This window comes from Panicum hallii, chromosome 9 (assembly GCF_002211085.1).
Source record: "Panicum hallii strain FIL2 chromosome 9, PHallii_v3.1, whole genome shotgun sequence".
NCBI lineage: Eukaryota > Viridiplantae > Streptophyta > Magnoliopsida > Poales > Poaceae > Panicum > Panicum hallii.
This window is the reverse complement of record NC_038050.1, coordinates 64,685,327-64,704,967: the sequence shown is the minus strand read 5'-3', so window position 1 is coordinate 64,704,967 and position 19,641 is coordinate 64,685,327. Positions and strand designations below refer to the sequence as shown.

Here is a 19,641-nt window from a genome sequence, read left to right as displayed (position 1 = left end):
TTGCTGCTCTGGTGACTATCATGACAGTTGAACTGCAGAAGCATGAGTATCATACTAGCTATGTTCATCTGAAAGCTGAAGGTCTTGTTTAGACCTGGGTCGTCAGAACATTGCTGTTTGTACCTGGGCCAAAATTTATAATGCGGCCCATGAGCAAAATTAAATCATGGGCTTTCCTGTTTTCGGCTTCCGCACTTACCTTCTTCTCAAAAGACCACCCCCCCCCCCCCGGGGAAAAAAAAACGTTACGTGCTACTCCGTAGCATTTTTGTCCTATACTGTAGAATGTAGATCACATCACACCTCAAGTGGTAATTGGGGGCATAAGTTCGTGTTGAAGTTTGATTTTTAAAAAAAAGGTAAAACAGGCAGTAACATGACAATTTTGTCCTAGACTGTAGATCACATCACACCTCAACTGGTAATTGGTGGCATAAGTTCGTTGCTGAAGTTGATCTTTAGAAAAGTTTTTTTTTGAAAGAATCTTTAGAAAAGGTAAAACAGGCAACTTGCTATCAACCTTCTGCTGACCTCACCTGGGAGGGACATGGGGGCGCACTGACTGACGTCCAAATCCGAGACAAGATTCTGTCAGCGACGTTGCGTTCATGGCTTCAAGCACGGCACGGCCACCGTTGCAGCGCCGTGCTTTCAGCTCAAAACCTCTTCACCTGGTGGCTGCCGCAGCGCGGCATCCAATTCCCGAGGCTTTGAGCCTGCGAGGCAGTGGCCTTCTTTTACCTGCGTACTCTGGCGAAAAGCCCCCAGGATCCGGTTCTCCTGCGACCGGCCCCAGCATCATCGGCCTTCGTCGCCACACCACACCGGGCTCCCGCGCATACGCTTTTGGTGCCCTGCTGCCGGTTGCTGTCTCCGTGCAATTCTCTTCCTGAGACGCCCGTCCGTCCATGTGTGTTCGCACGCCTTCCTTTCCTCGCCCGGCCATTGCGTTCGCACGCACGTTTGGACACACATGATCTCTCTGTTGGAAACTTGGAATCGCATCTGCCTCACGTGAGATCGATGCGCGTGCGTGCCCCTGACGGGTCCGGCCTCGCAACGGTTTTTCATGTGACGAGAGGAGGCGCCCAACGTTTTTCAGGCTGGAGGCGGAGAGCCGGAGACTATGGGCGAGCTCGTGCCAGAAGAGGACGGCCACGGGTGGGACACGGTAGCGCTCGCTCTGGCATGGCAGCACACCGTATACAAACAAGTATTTGCTTAGTATATATATCCGGAACAGCGTCGACGCTGCTGTTCTCTTCTGCGCCACACATACACTCTTGAAGTTTTGAAGTGAGCTGGGCAGATGCATGAACGTGTGTGTTGCCCAAGAAGATCTTTTCATGGCCACCATTGCATCTCTACTTGTCGGTGTTTCTTTAACATGCAATGCCAAGCCAAAGTCCTCTCTGGCTCTATCTCACGAGAATGATAGTCTAGGTCGAGCGAGCTAGATGGAAAAATAGGATTGTAGTCTAGGTCGAGCGAGCCACATGAAAAAATAGGAAAATTCTTTCGTTGGGTGCAGCGGTGAATCTTGAAGTCAAGTGAAGAAGGAACTCATCTTCTTTCTCTTCTTCCTCCTTCCGTCTTCATCTTCATCCTTTGTTTAAAAAATAAAGAGAGATTTATGAAGATATCCATTAATTTTGAGAAGGTAAGGAGAGCTTGATAACCTAGCCTCCTTTAAATCCGCCCCTGGTTGGGTGCCTCGCTGAATAGTCGGTACGTGCACCTCACAAGATCGATTCATGATCCGCTGGTGTGGTGTGCCACCCACTGCGAATCGCAATGAATTTGAGTGGCCAATCCATGCTATGGCATTTTAATAAGATTATTTTCATTGTTATTTTTCATGTACACGTTCAGCATTTGTCACCGTATGAGCTTGGCAGGTTGCACAGGGGGGCCAGGGGCCTGTTTCTGGTAACGCGGTCTTTCAGAGTTGATTACTGAAAGAACACTTGTTTGTCCGAAGCTGTCTCAACACTTGTCCACATGGTACTTTACACGATAAACCCACCAGGGCGTGTCGCTACCGGTGGCAGAGCTGCATGTAGTTGTCCTTATTAGCTGACAATGATGATATTTCCGTAAGTAAGTGAAGACCGGAAGAGCTTAATTTCATTATTCATTCTTTAATCTACCTTTTTTAGCAAATGCAAAATATCAGGTAAACGACTAATTGCTTTGATAACTCATGATAATAGTTCTTTTATTTTCAGATATTCCAAATAATGCTAGGTCAGTCTTAATGTATAATTTCATTGTATAGTTACAAGACTGAGAATTTAGTAATTATGCTAGGGAAGTGTTATGATGATGAAACTCCTCTCTCATTTCATGAAACTGTCCATTCTCTCTCCTTGTAATTACCCTGCTATATCAGCAAATTTGCTGATGTGGCATAATATTTAATACCCATAAAACTCCATTGAGACTTGCCGCAGTGCATAGTTTCATTGCACAGTTACCAAGACTGAGAACCTGGTAACTGTACCAGAAGAGTATAATGGTGATGAAACTCCTCTCTCACCTCATGAAGCTCTCTCTTATAATTATCCTGCCATATCAGCGAATTTGCTGATGTGGCACAATATTTAATATCCATGAAACTCCTTATGAAATCCCGTGGAGACTTGCCGCGGTGCATAGTTTCATTGCACAGTTACCCAGACTAATAACTTGGTAACTGTGCCAGAAGAGTGTAACGGTGATGAAACTTCTCTCTCATCCTATGAAAACTCTCCCTCCTCTCTCCTCATAATTACCCTATCATATCAGCAAATTTTCTAATGTGGCATAACATTTAATGTATATGAAACTCCACTAAAACTGGCCTTAGTGTTCGCTTTTTATAAGATGGATAGCCATAGTGGTAGCGAGGTATTGAAAATTGTAAAGAATAATTACTATTGTAAAATTTAATAATTTTATAATATATCATTATTTAGTTTTCATTGTATTATTTATAAAATTATAGTTTCAAAAATACGAGTTAATTATATTGCACTGACATCGGCGATAAAATTTCCGAGCTTCACCCCTGGTCGCTACTGGAAATGGAAAGACTGACATTCACTGGTCGGGCGGCAAAAGTGACTCGACAGTCGGACACCACCTTATCTACACTACTCCCTCCGGTGTAACAAAAACTGTCGTTCTACTCCCGTTGCGAAAGTGCACAAAAAATAGTCGCTGAAGCGGAACCGAAGTGTTAGTCTCGGGAAGCAATGAAATAAACACGGCGAGAGCCTCCCGTTTTACTCCCCACAACGCTCGGCTTCCCCACGCCATGGCCCCAGCACCTCCCCCATCTCCATCTTCCAGCAGCGAATCGGACCCCACCAGGTTTTGGCGCAACCCGGCAAGGTGTGAGGCAGCAGCAGCGCGCGCGTGAGGAAGCTAGGCGCGCGGCAGCTGGGCGCGCAGCGCGTGGTACGTGCGCGGCGGCTGCTGGTGCGTCAGCTGAGCGCGTGCTGCGCGTCCGTCAACACCAATACATCCATCCTTCACGGCAGAGGGGTACAAGGCTGCTTACTCCTTCTGACGATGAAGATGAGGTGGTTGGTCCGGCCAAGGTTGAAGAAGGGATGAAGGAAGAGGAGAAGATTGACACAGGTGTCCCGAAGAAAGATGATGCATTCAACAAATCAGATTGATGACAATTACATTCGGTGAATCTAATTCTAGTACTATTCCTAGATGTTCCATGCAGCAAGCTTTTCCATGGCTTCATTTACCAATGATGTTTCACAATGGACTTGTAATGGTAGTGATCCTTATCTTTCTAGTGCCTCTTTCTTCATGTGATGAAGATTGTACTTGTTGGATCCTGAGCTTTCATTGTTTCTTTCAAAACTTGATGGAGCGTTAGATACATTCTGTTTGCCTTATGTGGAGGATATTCGTGGAATGCCTACATGATATTAGAACAATATTAGTACATGAAGCAAATGAATAGATAAATCTTTGAATTATAGAATCATCACAAACCTCTTGCACAACTGGAATTAGGTCTTGAATTGTTTTTGCTATTTTCTTGTACTGAATTGATTGTATGGCACGAAGAAAACCCAAATCTAATATATTGAAATCCGGGGAATTGGCCGGTTGACAAGTGAGACGAATGTCGAAACCATCTTGTTGTGCAGCTTGACAAAACAGTGGATCGTTAACCTCAATATGAGATGGTGCGTTATCTTGTTGTATGTAGATTGGTTTGTTGAGATCATCACGTGGCCACTTAGCTTTAATAGCCGGCAACACCTTTTCTATCATGATCTCTCTAACGACATCTCTCTTGATTGAAAGTGATGGGTTTCACTTCCATTGTTCCAGCTGGACGGTTAATACTACTCCTCTTCGCACGTTCAAAAGTAACCAAAGGGAAGCACCCAATCTTCCCATCGAAAGTGCAAACTCCATTCTCAAATCTTGGACGAGAGGTGGCACACAAGAACATGAGCTTAGGGATGTTGTTCTTACTCCTACAAGTACGATAAGGTTCATCTTCATTGGGAAGCAAATAGTACCTCTCAGATTTTCGAGTAATGAAGAACCACTTCTCATCAATGAAAACATGATAAAAACGACTCTTGAATCTTGGATTGTCATGCAAGCTCTCATGTTCAAGCATGTCAACACACCATTGTAGCCTAGCCTTCTTGTTTTCATCAGTTAGGTGCGGTTTAATACTACTTGTGTGCCTTCTAACATTTCCTTGTTTCACATGCTTCAAAAGTGTTTTCTTGCAAACACCAAGTACTTTTGATGAATCTTCAAGAGTGGTTCTATCCTTAAGAGGAACATTGCGCAACTGTTCAAAGTTGATAGGACTTGGCTTACGACCATTTGTACCTCTCTTTTTACTAGCAAAAGTAACAAGAGTACCTTGATCAAGTGATCGTTTACCTTCAGCCCAACATCACTAAACAGTTCGAATATGTAGATCAAACATTGTGGCAACTTCTCTGGTAGCATTCCTTGGCAGCACTCCATTCTTGCTTCTTCGCAACAGTTTGTGGAACACTTAGATTTTGAACCTCCTCGGAAGCATCTTTCCGTTGCACACTGGCATCAGGTTCTTGGTTCAGGTCGAAACCTATTGCAAAAAGTGGATTAGAATGAAACATATAAGAAGAGAAAAACTGCTTTACAAAGTAACATACCTAAGCCACCCACGAATGGTAGCTCCATATTCAAGTCAAACAAGTGGTGTTCATCTTCTAAATGAATTGGTTCTTGGTTCAAGTCAAAGCCTATTGCAAAAATTGGATTAGAAAAAACCAGATTAGAAGAGAAAAACTGCATTAGAAAGGAACATACCAAAACCCCCCACGAAAGGTTGCTCCAGATTCAAGTCAAATAGCGCCATTGTTTTGTGTGTACGAGTTGTTTTTTCCTTCGGTTTGCTGGCAGGAGGAACGCCTGGTTATATAGCCCATCGAACAGTGGAAAAAAAGGCACCAGGGAGAAAAATCAGCGCGAAATAAACGCGCGCATGGAACTCCAAGCGAAATCCTGCTGCGAGCATGCAACTCCATGCAAAAATTGGGAAAAAAAAGCGCCACAGCGTGAAAGAAACGATGTCACAATGTGCGCATGCAACTCCATGCAAAAATCGGAACAAAAAGTGGTGGGTTCGAAGCCGGGACACCCTGCCTAGAAACCAGAGTAGAAGACTAGCTGGGATATTAAAGAGAGTGCGGTAGGAAAGGAAAGAAGTTATTTTTAATACTTCCTTGGTATGCGAGAATATCTCCAAAACGACAGTTTTTTTACACCGGAGGTAGTAGTAGATACTATGCTTTTCTTAGCGACCTGTTTTGAGGTGAACCAATGCCTGAATTGCGGAAAACCATCCTTATGAGCTTGCTTCGAGTGCGGCCTGCGCTGGATCCTAGAATGTGTTCTTTTCAATATGGTCTTTTTTTTTTCCACAATTGCACAACACGACAAACTTCTTGAGTAAGGTTTCACTTTGTGTAGTTATGTATTATTTAAAGTTGGTGTCCTAATCAGTCTAGGTTCCATACTCCTGTACTCCATGTATTCCAAATTGTAAGTCAGTTTGATTATTTTGTCAATCAGTCAAACCTCTCTAATTTTGATCGAGTTTCTAGAAAAATACACCAACCTACAGTATAAAATCATTTTTGTTATATCTAACATGAAATATGTCTTGTTAGCGCATTAGTTTATTTGGTAATATTTTGAAGATGTTAATATTTTTTTGATAAACTTATTGAAAGTTGAAGAAGTTTAAGTTAGGACAAAACTAAAATAAAATACTTTCTCGTTCCAAATTTCAGATCGCTCTAACTTAATTTGTTCAAAGTTAAACTTCTTTATTTTTAGTAGATTTATATAAATTTTTTTTAATATCTATAATATTAAATTAGTTTTATTGAATCCGCCATGAAATATGCCTAGACAGTGCATTCACTGGTATTGTAGATGTTATTAAATTTTCTATAAAGAAATTCAAACATTTTTTTAAAAAAGTGACTTAGTATACTAGAGTGAACTATAATGTGGAACATGCTGAGTATATTTTTAGAATGGGTTGGCACTCATACACTACTCCCTCCGTGCTAAAAAATAAGTCATTCTAGAATTCAAAAGTTATCCTAAAAATAAATCATCTTACCCTATTTAAAAGTGCATGTGCATGAAAAATCAGTTAGTGTCAAATATGGGTAATAAATAGGTCAAACATGGTCATTTTACCCTCCTGTTAGGATGATTTTACCGGAGCACTGTTGAAAACAGTTGAAAACAGAACGGTTCAACTTGAACTCTTTCCTGTAAGATCTTTCTTCATACTTCTTTACTTGGGTGGAACTTGAAAGCAAATAGTGAAGACGTTTGCTGCAACAAGTCTATTCTCCCGGACTCCGTATCCGATCCCCAAGGTTGACCTTGGAACCAATCTTTGCGCATGCATGTGATGTTTGACCCGATCTAGTTCACTGAATACGCAGTAGACGGCGATCGGGAAGCACCGGTCATCGTAACTGAAAACCAGCTTCTGATTGGTTGGCCGGTGCACCAGATGCCCCATGAGTCCAGATGCGTTCAGGCATTCAGCTGATGTTCGTTTTTTCGTTACGATGCGCGTTGGGGAAAGAGCAGCGACCGCGTCCGTGCGTCACCCTTTCCCTTCCAATCTTCTGATCTGCAGTTTGTCAACTTGGAGCAGTCAAGTCATTCTCGACCCTTTGGGCCTGTTCAGTTCACTTTGCATTTTTGCAAAATTTTACTGTAGCAAAGGAATCTTGCTAATTTGAAGTACTAAATGAAGTCTATCTGTAAAACTTTTTGCATGGATGGGTTGTAAATCACGAGACGAATCTAATGATGCTAATTAATCCATAATTAAGCAATAATTAGCGGATGGTTACTGTAGCATCACTGTTGCAAAACATGGATTAAGTAGGCTCATTAGATTCGTCTCGCGATTTACAACCCATCCATATAAAAAGTTTTACAAATAGACTTCATTTAGTACTTTAAATTAGTAAGATTCCTTACTACAGTAAAATTTTGCAAAAATGCAAAGTGAACTAAACAAGCCCTTTATTGCAGTCGGCTGGTACTTCAGTTCTGCAATCGATCGACTGCTACTTAAAAACGGTCCAAGTCGATGCGCGCAACATCACAACATGGCTGATGCGATGTCTGCATCTCTATCTGCACATCTCATGGCGCAAAAAAAGATCTTTTAAGCGCGACCGTGACCGTGACAGTTGCCGTCAGAAAAAGGCGCCGCCGACCTCCGGCTTTTAAATCCGACGACGGGATTCATTCATTCAGGCATGGCCTAGTACGTCGTCGGATGCCATACCGGCCAGTACCACCACTGGCCAATCCATTTCGAGCTGGAGCAGCACACATCGTCGAAAAACAAAGAAAAAGGAAAAAGAAATGAATAAAAAGAAATCTTAGTGTCCAATCGCATGTTACAAGGGGCCCGCTGCCACTGAGCTAGCCTAATCGCTCCACAAAAATTGTGGTGACGTGACCTGGGGTTTATCACCGGGCAAAGCGACGGCGGCGGCGGCGACTCGGATGCCACGGCCGGCGATTAAAAAACCCGACGGTTGCGGGCTGATGATGCGTGAAGGCTAGGCGCAGCAGGCCGGCAGGCCGGCAGCGCTGGACCAGGGGGCTTTGCGGCTGCCCCGGCCGGGTGCGTGCATCTCGACCAGTCGCCCTGCACTTGCACCGGCCCCCGTTCGATTGGTTCGCCAAGTTGCCCCCCGGCCTTTTTGGCGGCCAGCGTATGTGCAGCTCCTCCCCGGGAAAAGGTCGGCCGTCACAGGGTTCGCGGATCACGGACCGCGAGTCCGGCTGCAGCGCCCCCAACTTGCGGCGACGCGTGCCGCGCGCCGCTCGCGCGCTCTAGACCGGAACGGACTGCCGGTGCGCGAGACGGCGAGGGAGTTGTCTGGTGTTCTGGTAGTGCTTGACTAGATCCTGCCAAGGTGTTTCTGGGCCTACATGCTCCGGCACACCTCACCCTAAGCACGCCTTGTGTTCCCCAACGCTGAGGATCAGTTTTCCTACGTGGAGTACTACTAACTGAGTCTCATTCAACGTAGCGGACGAAACCAGGACAGTTTTGGAGTGGAGGTCGATCGGTCAGTCATCAGCTGAAAAAAAACCTGTATCGAGGTCGGCATACCATTTTCTGATGCGTCGTGAATCTACCTGCGGTCACGGCCCCTTTGGTAAAACTGTGCGGGCATGTGACCTTGCTGCCGAGTGGAAGCAAAGCAACGAACTAAAAGCAACGAACTAAAACTAGTCACAGCCTCACAGGACTGTACCGTCCCTCGCTCCTCCAAGAGCCGCGCTCGGTAAAGCAATCGACGAGCTAGGCCTAGATCCCATCAAAATTCCAACTTTTTACACTCTCTCTCCATCACATCAATTTTAGAACACATGTATGGAGCAGTAAATGTATGTAAAAAAATAACTAATTATACAGTTTAATTGTACATCACGAGATAAATCTTTTAAGCCTAATTAGTCCATGATTAGATAAAATTTGTCAATACAAACGAAAGCGCTACAGTACCAAAAGTTATAAAGTTTTAGAATCTAAACAGGCCCCTAATGCATTTTCTGCGCAGCGCTAGCTGAAGCTGATGGCGACGGTTTGCGCGTCGTTATCAGGACATGCCCAAGGCCCCAAACACGGCACGAGAGGGATCTTGCTTTCAGCTTAACCCGAGCCGCGCACGTGACGGCAGCATCCGCCTTTATACGCCAGGATGTGCAGCCAGCCGTGTAGTGTAGGAGCCACTAAAAAAAATCCGGTGCTCCGATCCACCCAGGGGGAGCTGATTGTGTGGTCCGGGTGACGCCCCCGGTCGATTCGCCACGGCGCGCCGTTGCGTTGCGGCGGGCGGCGGCACATGCCTTCCCGGCGCCGGTCAGCCGGGCCAGCACCGTCGCGCCGGCGCCAAAACTGGCATGACAACGACTGGGCGGCGAGCCAGGAGGCCCGGGCGTGGTGGGCAACGGCACCACCACAGCGGGAACGCATGGCGTGACCGCGTGGTCTCGCGACACCGCCCCCGGTGGTTCCTCTCGCGGCTCCGGCCGCGCGGCCGGCACCCGGGCCCCAAGGTGTCGGGCCGCCTCCCCCGCCCCACGTTGCGCTGCCCGCCGGTGTCGCGCCATCCCACGACACCCCGCCGCGACAACCCCGGTCGCCTCCCGCCTCCCGCCATTCGGCCAGCGGCGGAACTCCCTGACGCCGCCCGGCCTCGTCCACCCGTCCCCCCTCACGCCGGCCGACGCCTTGGAGGCCTCGCAACGTTTTCCGCGTTTCACGGGGGCCGTGGACTCCCCGGCCGCCAGTCCGTCCGGCTCCGGCAGAGGCATGTCCCAAGCGGTCGGCGCGGCGCGTCCCGCGTGCGTGCCGACTCCCAGGAAGAGGATCTGACCTGACCGTGAAATTCTCCCTCCGTCGTGGGGAGGACTACTGGCTGGCACCGGTGGTCATGCGGTCCGCCTGCCCCGGCCACCCTGATCTTTGTGCGCCCGATGGCCCCCGGTGTCCACTGTCCAGTTCACCGTATCCTGGCTCGGTCGGGAACGTGCTGAGAACCTGCCCCGGCGTCGCGGGTGCGGAGCGCCATGCGCTTCACTTGCCCACACACCGGGGGCATCCAGGGCTGCTTCTTCTTTAATCAAAACAGCTGTGCCTGCCCTGGGTTAGCCAGATAGTAGTAATTATTAAGCGCCTTTTCGCGGCTCCGGCTTGTCCCGGAACGAAGGCAGCTCGTCCAGAAAGCGATGCCGAAAAGGATCTTGACCAGGGGAGTGTTTGCGGCTCGTGGGGCCCGCGCCTTTCCCAGTTTCCAGCAAGACGGGGGAGTAGATTACGTTATCAGGAAGCAGTGAAGCACCACACCCCCGAATTAGGAGGGTATCTAAGCCTGACAAGCTTGCGCATAGGTCGCGTGATAGCGTACAAGGACTAGCAAGCTCTTCAAAAAAAAAAAAGATGTGAAGTTTGTAGCATCTACTATATAATTCTCCTCTCCTCATGTTGCAAGTGGCATGGATGTTGGATGGGGATTGAATCTCGGGCGATCCAGTGCTGCTTTTGCTGGACGGCCACACCGTTCAACGAGAATCATGGCGGATCTTATCCTACACGACGAGCATGGGGGGAGGCTGATCGCACGCATCAACGGAGCCCTGCAGCAAGTGGACGAAGGCAAAAGGGAAGAAAAGTCCAGATCAGGAGCCTTAGCCTTACCCGGTGTTTGGGATCCATCCGGGGGGATATGCTATGCCCGTAATAACTCGACCGAACCTTCGAGGTCCACGGATAAGGCGATATACATGAACGCCGGCCTCATGTCCGGCACAGACCCCGGCATGCGTCGTGCCAGTGTGTGCACAGCGACGCCGTGCGGATTGGCACGACGGACTCAAGATCGCGAGGACCGATGCGGCCGTTGCGTGTAGATGTAAAAAAAAATTTCAAAAAAATCTTACCAATTTGAAGTACTAAATGAACTCTATTTATAAATTTTTTTGCACAGATGGGTTGTAAATCGCGAGACGAATCTAATGATGCTAATTAATCCATGATTAAGCAATAATTAGCGGATCGTTACTATAGCATCACTGTTGCAAAATATGGATTAAGTAGGCTCATTAGATTCGTCTCGCGATTTACAGCCCATCCATGCAAAAAGTTTTGTAAATAGACTTCATTTAGTACTTTAAATTAGTAAGATTCCTTTAAAAATTTTGCGTTTACGATTTTTTTACGTTTACGGCCTGAGAACTAAACAACTAAACAGGACCGATCATCACAATTGTGTCCCCCTCTGATTGCCACACAGAGAATGTTCCTTCCAATCATTGTCACTGACTGCACCTTGTTGCTCGGTTTGAGGGGTGGCTGCTGCCCCGGTCTCCACAAAATGATGGCCAACGGACGTACCAGATGCATGATACAAATTTTCTAGAGAACAAAACACAATTAGTAGAAGAAAGAAGGTCAACCCAGTAATGGGTCTGCCGCTTTCACAACCGCATGATCAGACAAACTACTGATAGTACTACTCTCTACCAACTTCCATCCATCAAAAAGAAAAAAAAAAGGAGTAATACTGTCCACCTACTGTCCTACACACGTTGTCCGTTTCACGAACCACGACCGGACGTGCCACCAGCGCCGTCGAACTGAACAGCCCCGGGGCCCGGACCCGCGGGCGTCGCACGTCCAAACATGCAAAGGGAAAAAGGCTGCGACGCGGGTCACACGTTTTCCCCGCGAGCGCCAAGCATTCCCAGGGCGATCGGCGCCTACGTCGACGAGGGCGCTGGCCGCCTCTGCGTTCGTGTGGCTCGCCGGCGCGCACGTCCCCGCCCGCGGCCGCGCCAGTGGGCGAACGCGATCCCTGGGCGATAAATGCCACGGCGCGGTCCCTCCCGCGGCCCGCGAGCCACCCAGTCCAGGCCAATGCTTTGCCGGGCTCCTTTTTGCGGCCGCACTCTCGCTCGCCGCGCGCGGCGGAACCACCTGCGCCACGAGCGCCATGTCACCGCCGGCCTCGCGCTCGCGGGCCCCGGCCGAGCTGCCACATCGGCGGGAGGAGCGCGAGGGCCAGACGCGCGCGCTTTGGCGGGTGTGGCTCGCCGCGCTCCGGGAGCAAGTGTGTTTTATCCTGTTGATAACGATGATGTGGACGCGTCACGGAGCGGAAAACGTTTCGTGGGGGCAAAAGCTCCCTCCCACTGGCCTCTTGGATGCTAGCTAGCGCGGGGCGCGTGGCTTCCTGTGTGGACACCCGAATCCTGCATCCAGGGTATATATTTTGATGCGTGCAGAGGGGGCGCCGGAGCGTGCTCGAGGACGTCCCGTGATTTCCAAAAGATTTCCGCTTTCAGCATCTTTTCGGTTGGCGTTGACATCTATCTGCTCATCTCTCGGCAGCAACACACTAGAGCTGAAACTATAGTCAGAGGAGAGATGAAAAACGCCCTACACACTAGAGCTGAAACAAAAACAAAACCGTGACCCGGCGATTTATTCCCCCCATGATATCCCATAAATATTCGGGGGGCGAGTTTAATATCCCGTCCGCCCAACAAGCGAATCAAGTTGAAATCCCAGGACGGGGAGGCCGGCGAGAAAGAAAAAGAATGAGGAGGCCGAAATCCTAGCCCACACAAATTGCAGCGCCGGAACCCCACACTATATAAGCGCCCCCGGCACACTCCCCCCGTTCCTTGCACTCCTCACACCACCTGCTCCTCCTCCGTTGCCAATTGACTCCTCCACACCTCTCCTTCCTCCCCTGTCCCTACCTCCCACACTCGATCGGCTCTGCTCTACTACTAGTCTCGGCTCCGACGCGCGCGCGCGCGCGCCATGGACACGGAGTGGCTGCGCGGGAAATGCATCGGCCGGGGCGCGTTCGGCGCGGTGCACCTGGCCGTCGACACGGCCACGGGCCGCGCCTTCGCGGTGAAGTCGGTGGACGCGGCGACCGCGCCGGCCGCGGCGGCGGCGCTGGCGTGCCTGGAGGGTGAGATAAGGATCCTGAGGCGGCTGCGCTCGCCGTATGTCGTGGCGTACCTCGGGGACGGCGGGGCGGGGGCCGCGAGGGACCTGCGCATGGAGCTGGTGCCCGGCGGCACCGCCGCGGAGGCCGCGGCGAGGCGGGGCGGGCTCGGCGAGCGCGGCGCGCGGGGCGTGCTCAGGAGGGTGGCCGCCGCGCTGCGGTACCTGCACGGCGAGGCCGGCGTGGTGCACGGGGACGTCAAGGGCCGGAACGTGCTCCTCGGCTGCGGCGACGCCAGCGGGTACGGCGCGAAGCTTGCTGATTTCGGCGCGGCGAGGCTGGTGTCCGAGGCGGCGCCGCGCGGCCCGCGCGGGACGCCCGCGTGGATGGCGCCCGAGGTGGCGCGCGGCGGCGCGGCGATGCCGGCTTCCGACGTCTGGTCCCTGGGCTGCACGGCGCTGGAGCTGCTCACGGGGGCGCGCCCCTGGTCGGAGCTCGGCGGCGCCTGCGAGGTCGGCGAGCTGCTGCTCCTCGTCGGGTTCGGCGGGAAGCGCCCCGCGATCCCCGCGTGCCTGTCCGACGCGTGCCGGGACTTCCTCGACAAGTGCCTCCGCCGCGACGCCGGCCAGCGGTGGACCTGCGAGCAGCTGCTGCGCCACCCGTTCCTCTCCGCGGACGCTCAAGACGGCGCCACCGAGCCGGAGCCGTTCCCATCCCCGTCCCCGTCGCCTCGCGCGGTCCTCGACTGGCCCCCCTCGGATTCGGACTCCGAGGCGCTGGACGACGCGGAGCCCGAGAGCGAGCACGAGGTCATGGCGCGCGCCAAGGGGCGGGTCGCCGAATTGGCCGCCTCAAACTGGCCGCGCGCGAGCTGGGATTGGGAGGAGACGGGGTGGGGCGCCGGGCCCACCCGTGCGGCCGACACCTGGGCCCCACCTCCCAGCTCCGAGGCGCCAAGAACCGCGCCGTCGTCAGCATCAGAAGGCAGCGCGGGAAATGGCAACGCTGGTAGGCCCGCAGCGCCAAGCTCCGCCGCCGCCGCCACCGGCCGCGATCATGACGTCGTGCTCGTCGGCAGTGGCGGCGGCGGGCTTCGCTGCGGCCGCGGCCGTCCTGGCTGTCGCAGTCACCGTTGTCGACATAAATGCGGGTTCGGGGTAGTAGGATTCGGCTGGCCGCCGTTGGCCGTTGTACCCGTGCTGGTACCATGTACTGTTGTCCCCCTCGCCGATTCAATTCGATCCAAATTTCTGTCCAATCGAGCAGCCAATGAGTTTCGTGTGCCGTTTCGTACGCGTTCTTCGCTGATTCTGACCGCAATCGCTGCCGATCGGGGAATAGGTCGGCCAAGGATTAGTTGATCGGCGCGGCGCGCGGCCGGCTGCTGCTGCTCTCCCTCTCGTGCCCCTTCTCATCGGGCATCGGCAGCGTGTTGATGCTCTCACCTCCCGCAAACTTGGCAGGTTTCCTTTTGCAGAGATGCTTCGCTTAGTACCTGGCTCCGGGTTGGCTAATGATTCTCTGGAGGGCGAAAAGAAGACTGAAGACGGAAACAGCATGCTTAATCAGAAAATTCAATCCACAGTGGCCTGATAGGTTGATACCAGGCCGGGAATGACAGGTAGGCATGGATCTGCAGAACGGGAGAACGATGGGTTCAGCTCCTCTGAGGAAATACGGTGGCCTTGGATCTGAAATGGCAAGATGGCAGACAGAAATCCCGCTGCGCTACCGTTACCGTTAGTAACTTATATCATTCACGCGTTCGGCGCTTCCCATAACTGCCTGGGCAGCCACACTTGCTGACTGGGAGAGTAGAGTTCCACGCAGCAGCAGAGCAACGGAAACAGAGCAGCGCGCGATCCCCTGAAATCTCTGCAGCGCAAAGATTTTGTTCCGGTTTCAGAGAGAGGCCCGTTAGTACGTGAATCGCCAAAATTTTCTTCAGATCGGGCCCGTCCGTACCCCATGTACGTGAATCGCCAAATTCCGTTGCCGAAGCAGCGGGATAGCGGCAGGCAAGGAAAGCATCGGCATCGCCGTTGGCCCGTGCCATTCTCAATCTCGCCCCCGTCCTGAGAGGGCCGCGGGCCGCGGGCAACCACCGCTGTCAGTGGCGGCACCAATCTCATGAAGAGCCACGGAGGGGATCGCACATCCGCGGTTAGGGGGCTATCCAATAGTATTTAATAACATATTATGATGGCATACTATTTAATTTATTTTTTCTTTCAAATTATTTACAATAGAATGCTATTCTAAATCGATCCAATAACTTAAAATATATATAATTTAAATCCCTATCCGCGGTGCACCAAACAACCAATCTCGCTTGTCTCCGGACAAGAGGGAGCTTTCATGGCGGTTTGCCGGTACCACGGCCGCGAGCGCAGGTACGCGGGGATCCATGGGGTACATCGGGCGTTCCGGCAACATGGAAGATACGCATGCCAGGGATCTGGGAGATTACAGCGTCGGTTTTTTATGGCAAATCAGCAGGGGGTCATGCCCTGCCATGTGAATGTACGTTCCCGCAACGAGGACGATACACGTCCCGTGGGCGGGGTAGTTCTTTACTGCAGATCATTGGGACATCATATTCATGCCACGACCTACCATGACAATGTAATCCACCGTATCTCCAGATAGCAGGTGGAGATTGATCCACGGGTATTGCAATATCGTACAGAGTAATCACTCATTCTGTTCACGTGTCTATTAACAAGAATAAATTCGTCCAGCAGCACACGCGACAACTAAAGAAAAGCGAAGCCGCAGGCCGGCGATAAAGAATTAAAGATGCATACAAAGTTACAAACGATGCATAACCAAAGTATAGCATCTCATATTATTTTCTAACTTAAAGCATCTCATAATTGAGAACAGCAAATGAAGCAGATAGGTGAAGGGAAAAGACAGACTTTGGACAACTCAAACCACGTCCATTCCAAAAGCAACTCCAAATAATTGTACAAACATGCTGACCCCAGCCACTCCATCCCAGATAAACAGGAGACTCCAATAACAGTATCGACCACGAATGCCAAGTAGATGACAGACAACTCAGATTCCACCTAACACAAACATTCATCCCGAGGAAAACACAAATGAAAATTTGTGAAGGGAAGATGAACCCTGACAACAAAATGAATGGAATGACACTCGTTTGACACTTGTTTCAGTATACAAATGCCCACCAAAGGCGAAAGCAGGTGCCCTCACTCTTTGACATCCTTCTTATCATCTGCTGCAGGAGCTTCCTCTTTATCCGCAGCTTCCTCCTTTTTGGCCTCTGTCACTGTTAACTTCTCTACCAATTCAGCAGCAGAGGAAGCCTCCTCACTTTCTTTTTCATCATTCTTTCCTTGCTGCTCAGCAATCTCTTCCACACTATCCTTGAACTTCTTGCAGTCTGAAATAGAATGACAAGAGTAAGCAGCAAGCCCATGAAGCCTGGTATAAAACCAGAAAAGGATATTTGTTTAGGCAATGAGTATTGCCATGAAAGATTTGCAAGGCTATTTCTAAAAATATCATTATGCCACAGCAATATCTCAGAAAAAAGCAGCCATCAAACCAACAACCACCTTGATTCAGTACAAAAAAGTTAAACCTTCCTAACAGATAGGAAATTACATAACAACAATACACTCAATATCTAAAGGTACAATGCTAATGATCATATCAAACAAAAAATGGCTTACAGGGCTAACATAAATTATTCATATCATCATCTGATACCACAATGACTAAACTGCACCACCAGAGGTCCATTAAACATAGAACCAGTTGTATCCAGTACAAAAACTAATTTATTCATCATAAGCATCTAAGCAGGTTAAATGCAACATCCAGCACCTGAGTGTAGACGAAAATAATCAGTTATCCGTGATGCATGAAAAGAAAAATCAGTCAGATATATAGCTTGATTAATGAAATTCATTTGCAGAGCTTGCATGCTCAATCCTTTTACTTTTTTGCCAGTTAGATATATAGCTGGTCATACTGTAATGGCTCAGAACTTAAGAGTCTTTCCCCCTGCTGCTCCTTTAGCTTTAATCCTGGCTAGGCTGCTGGCCCTTGGTGCAGCAGCATAACCAGACTACCCGAGGAAACTATCTAGGCAGTATAATAAGTCTTCATAGCTGAACCTCGCATGATGTGGAGAAACTATACTCCTTTGTAATTCGTTGCTTGTGGGTAATGAAATTCGAATTCACCCACAGTGAAAAAAAAATCCATGATGTATGCTGACACAGCAATGGGTCCATTGTAAGACACAAAATATCCAGGTAAGACACGAAAAAATATCAGTCTCAGTATATTTGGTCCATTGTCAATTATTCCAGATGCATGCTGACACTGACACAGCAACGGGCGGAGCTGCGAAAGGTGATGAATGTACCAATATGGGCACATTATAAATAAGTAATTAGCTAACAAGTAATGACAAGGCAGCTGGGTGGAAGCAGTAAAGCATAACAATACAACTCCAAACAATGACCAAAATTGGTTTAACATCCTTAGACCGCTACCAATTTGGTACTTTTGCTATTTATTAAAACGCGAATGTTACCAGTTAAGACTTCAAAATTCTAAGAAAAATAGAAACTTTGTGTACAAGTTAAGATACCAAAGTAGTAGTTCACTATAAAATTAGGGAAGTTTGTCCCGTAAGAATCATCAAAATAGGTACAACAATACCATATCGTGTGGAAACAAAAACAGCTTCTGCTTAGAGCACAAGTAATTATGTCCTCCCACATTGAAGAAAACTTCAAATACAGAGGACAGCCTGTGACTGCCCCCGAAAATAGTAAGACCTTACAGGAATCTATATTCTAAGGTCAGCAGGTAAGAGTGTGCTGCTTGAGTTTACAGGCAAATGCAAAACAATGCCATGACATGGAAGCAGGAAGCAATGTCAATGGTCGTATGAAGACTGCGCATGAGTGCATGACTATGGATGATCATGACAGAAGAGCCTAGAAGACCTTGATAATGTAGCTGGGCTGTTTATAAGATCAAGAGGAGGGTGACAGGCCATTGGACTAACCACTGACACAACATTGGCATCAAACCCAAGAATCCAACAACCTTGTCATCACAGGATCCATGGATACACAGGGCAGTAGTCTATTAACTCTTCTAACAAAAACTAAAATACATAAACAAAACAACAATCCCCAGTCCAACTAATAGAAAAATCCTAACATCAAGAATTTCAAACTGTAACAGCGTAACTAGATAGATATGAACAGAAAGGGCGCTAAACTGCTGCACGGAGGGTTAAGGAGTTTAGATGTGGTTCTTAGTGCTCACTTTCAACCGACCCAAAGCGGATCGCGAACATTTCCTCCTTCAGCTCGCCGTCGGCGAAGTCCAGCGCGTGCCACACGCAAGACTTGTCGCTCCCCGCGTGCTCCTGCATCTTTGTCGTGGACACCACTGCGCACACATAAACACACAAACAAAACCCTAAAGTCACAGGCCCATTCCACCCAGATCAAAATCGCACCGAAAAATCAACAAAAAAAACGGGGGTTACCAAGGTGATTGGCGCAGATCTTGAGTGTCTTCGCCTGGCGCATGACCAGGCGAACCTTGGAGGTCTCCTTGTGCTTCAGCAGCTTGACGGTGCCAGTACCTCGCTCCTTCCACTGGTTCCCCTCCTTATCGAATCGATACAGCTTGGCCTTCCTGCGGAACCGCGCCCGAGAGTCAGATCAAAACACAGCAAAATCGGATCGGATAGAACCGAAGCGAAATCAGAGCGTCAGATCAATCGCGGCGGACTCACATGTCCAGTAGGACGTCCTCGTCCTCCTCGCCGGTGGTGACGGCGACCTCCTCAAGCTTGACGATGGGGGCGACCTGGGCGCCGGTGTCCTCGTCCTCGCCGGCTGCCGCGGCCTCCTCCTCCTCCTCGGCCGGACGGTGCTCCGCTGGGTCGGCCATGGCGTTCGGCGCGGTGGCGGCGGCGGTAGCAGGAGTAGGGCTCGGGGTTGCGGTTGCTGCTGTGCGTGGCGGCCGCGGCGGCGGGGAGGGGCGGCTATAAAGTTGAGACGTGGGTGGGGACGTGCGCGGCCGAAAGGGTTCGGCTTTGGGAAAGCGATAGCCTAGTAGGGTTGCGTTCGGGGGGGGGGGGGGGGGGGGTGGGGCGAAGCGGGGTTTCACAGTCGCCCGGATTTTTTTTTTCTGTGATAAGGGCGTCGCCTGTATTTATGTGGGTGTCATTAAGATTAGATTTGAATCTTCGTGGTTTTCTGATCGACGGTTGAGATGCGTTGTCGAAACCATAACGGGCCGTGTGCTTGCATACTTGTGTGTGTGAACATACGCCTAGGCCTTCCTGGGCCTGGTCCGGCAGACCCAGTGGCTGCTTTCAGATAGAAAAAATATACTATTTACAATAGTTCAAGATCAAAACCGTCCGATCCACCTGGTATGGATACCGGGTCGGGAAGGGGTATGAATACTGGGCACGCGACCTTCCCGACCCAATCCGTACCATACCAGCAGAAGAGGGTGGATCGGACAGTTTCATTTTTTTTGGAGAAAATGTGTACTCAGCCCATTGTCTAGTGTTAAATAA

The 19,641-nt window shown here is 49.9% G+C and overlaps 2 protein-coding genes across 2 annotated transcripts; one reads left to right on the top strand and one right to left on the bottom strand.

The window, feature by feature from the left end:
* The first annotated feature begins 12,784 nt into the window (after positions 1–12,784).
* LOC112873339 (mitogen-activated protein kinase kinase kinase 17-like) lies at positions 12,785–14,639 on the top strand. The gene is made up of 2 exons (XM_025936318.1): positions 12,785–14,336; positions 14,524–14,639. The coding sequence occupies exons 1-2, from the start codon at positions 12,914–12,916 to the stop codon at positions 14,637–14,639; spliced, it is 1,539 nt and encodes a 512-aa protein (XP_025792103.1). The 5' UTR covers positions 12,785–12,913.
* Positions 14,640–15,949: 1,310 nt separating this feature from the next.
* LOC112877354 (ran-binding protein 1 homolog c-like) lies at positions 15,950–19,141 on the bottom strand. The gene is made up of 4 exons (XM_025941649.1): positions 18,847–19,141; positions 18,595–18,746; positions 18,369–18,494; positions 15,950–16,458 (listed from the first exon to the last, which is right to left on the bottom strand). The coding sequence occupies exons 1-4, from the start codon at positions 19,002–19,004 to the stop codon at positions 16,265–16,267; spliced, it is 630 nt and encodes a 209-aa protein (XP_025797434.1). The 5' UTR covers positions 19,005–19,141; the 3' UTR covers positions 15,950–16,264.
* Between the last annotated feature and the right edge of the window lie 500 nt (positions 19,142–19,641).

What these genes read in the sequence shown, in the direction of transcription:
- LOC112873339 (XM_025936318.1), top strand. Translation starts at nt 12,914, where the DNA reads ATGGACACGGAGTGGCTGCGCGGGAAATGCATCGGCCGGGGCGCGTTC. An exon ending in TGAGTTTCGTGTGCCGTTTC is followed by an intron (nt 14,337 to 14,523) that starts GTACGCGTTCTT and finishes TTCCTTTTGCAG; the next exon opens with AGATGCTTCGCTTAGTACCT.
- LOC112877354 (XM_025941649.1), bottom strand. Translation starts at nt 19,004, where the DNA reads ATGGCCGACCCAGCGGAGCACCGTCCGGCCGAGGAGGAGGAGGAGGCC. An exon ending in GAGGACGTCCTACTGGACAT is followed by an intron (nt 18,747 to 18,846) that starts GTGAGTCCGCCG and finishes GCGGTTCCGCAG; the next exon opens with GAAGGCCAAGCTGTATCGAT. An exon ending in GATCTGCGCCAATCACCTTG is followed by an intron (nt 18,495 to 18,594) that starts GTAACCCCCGTT and finishes ATGTGTGCGCAG; the next exon opens with TGGTGTCCACGACAAAGATG.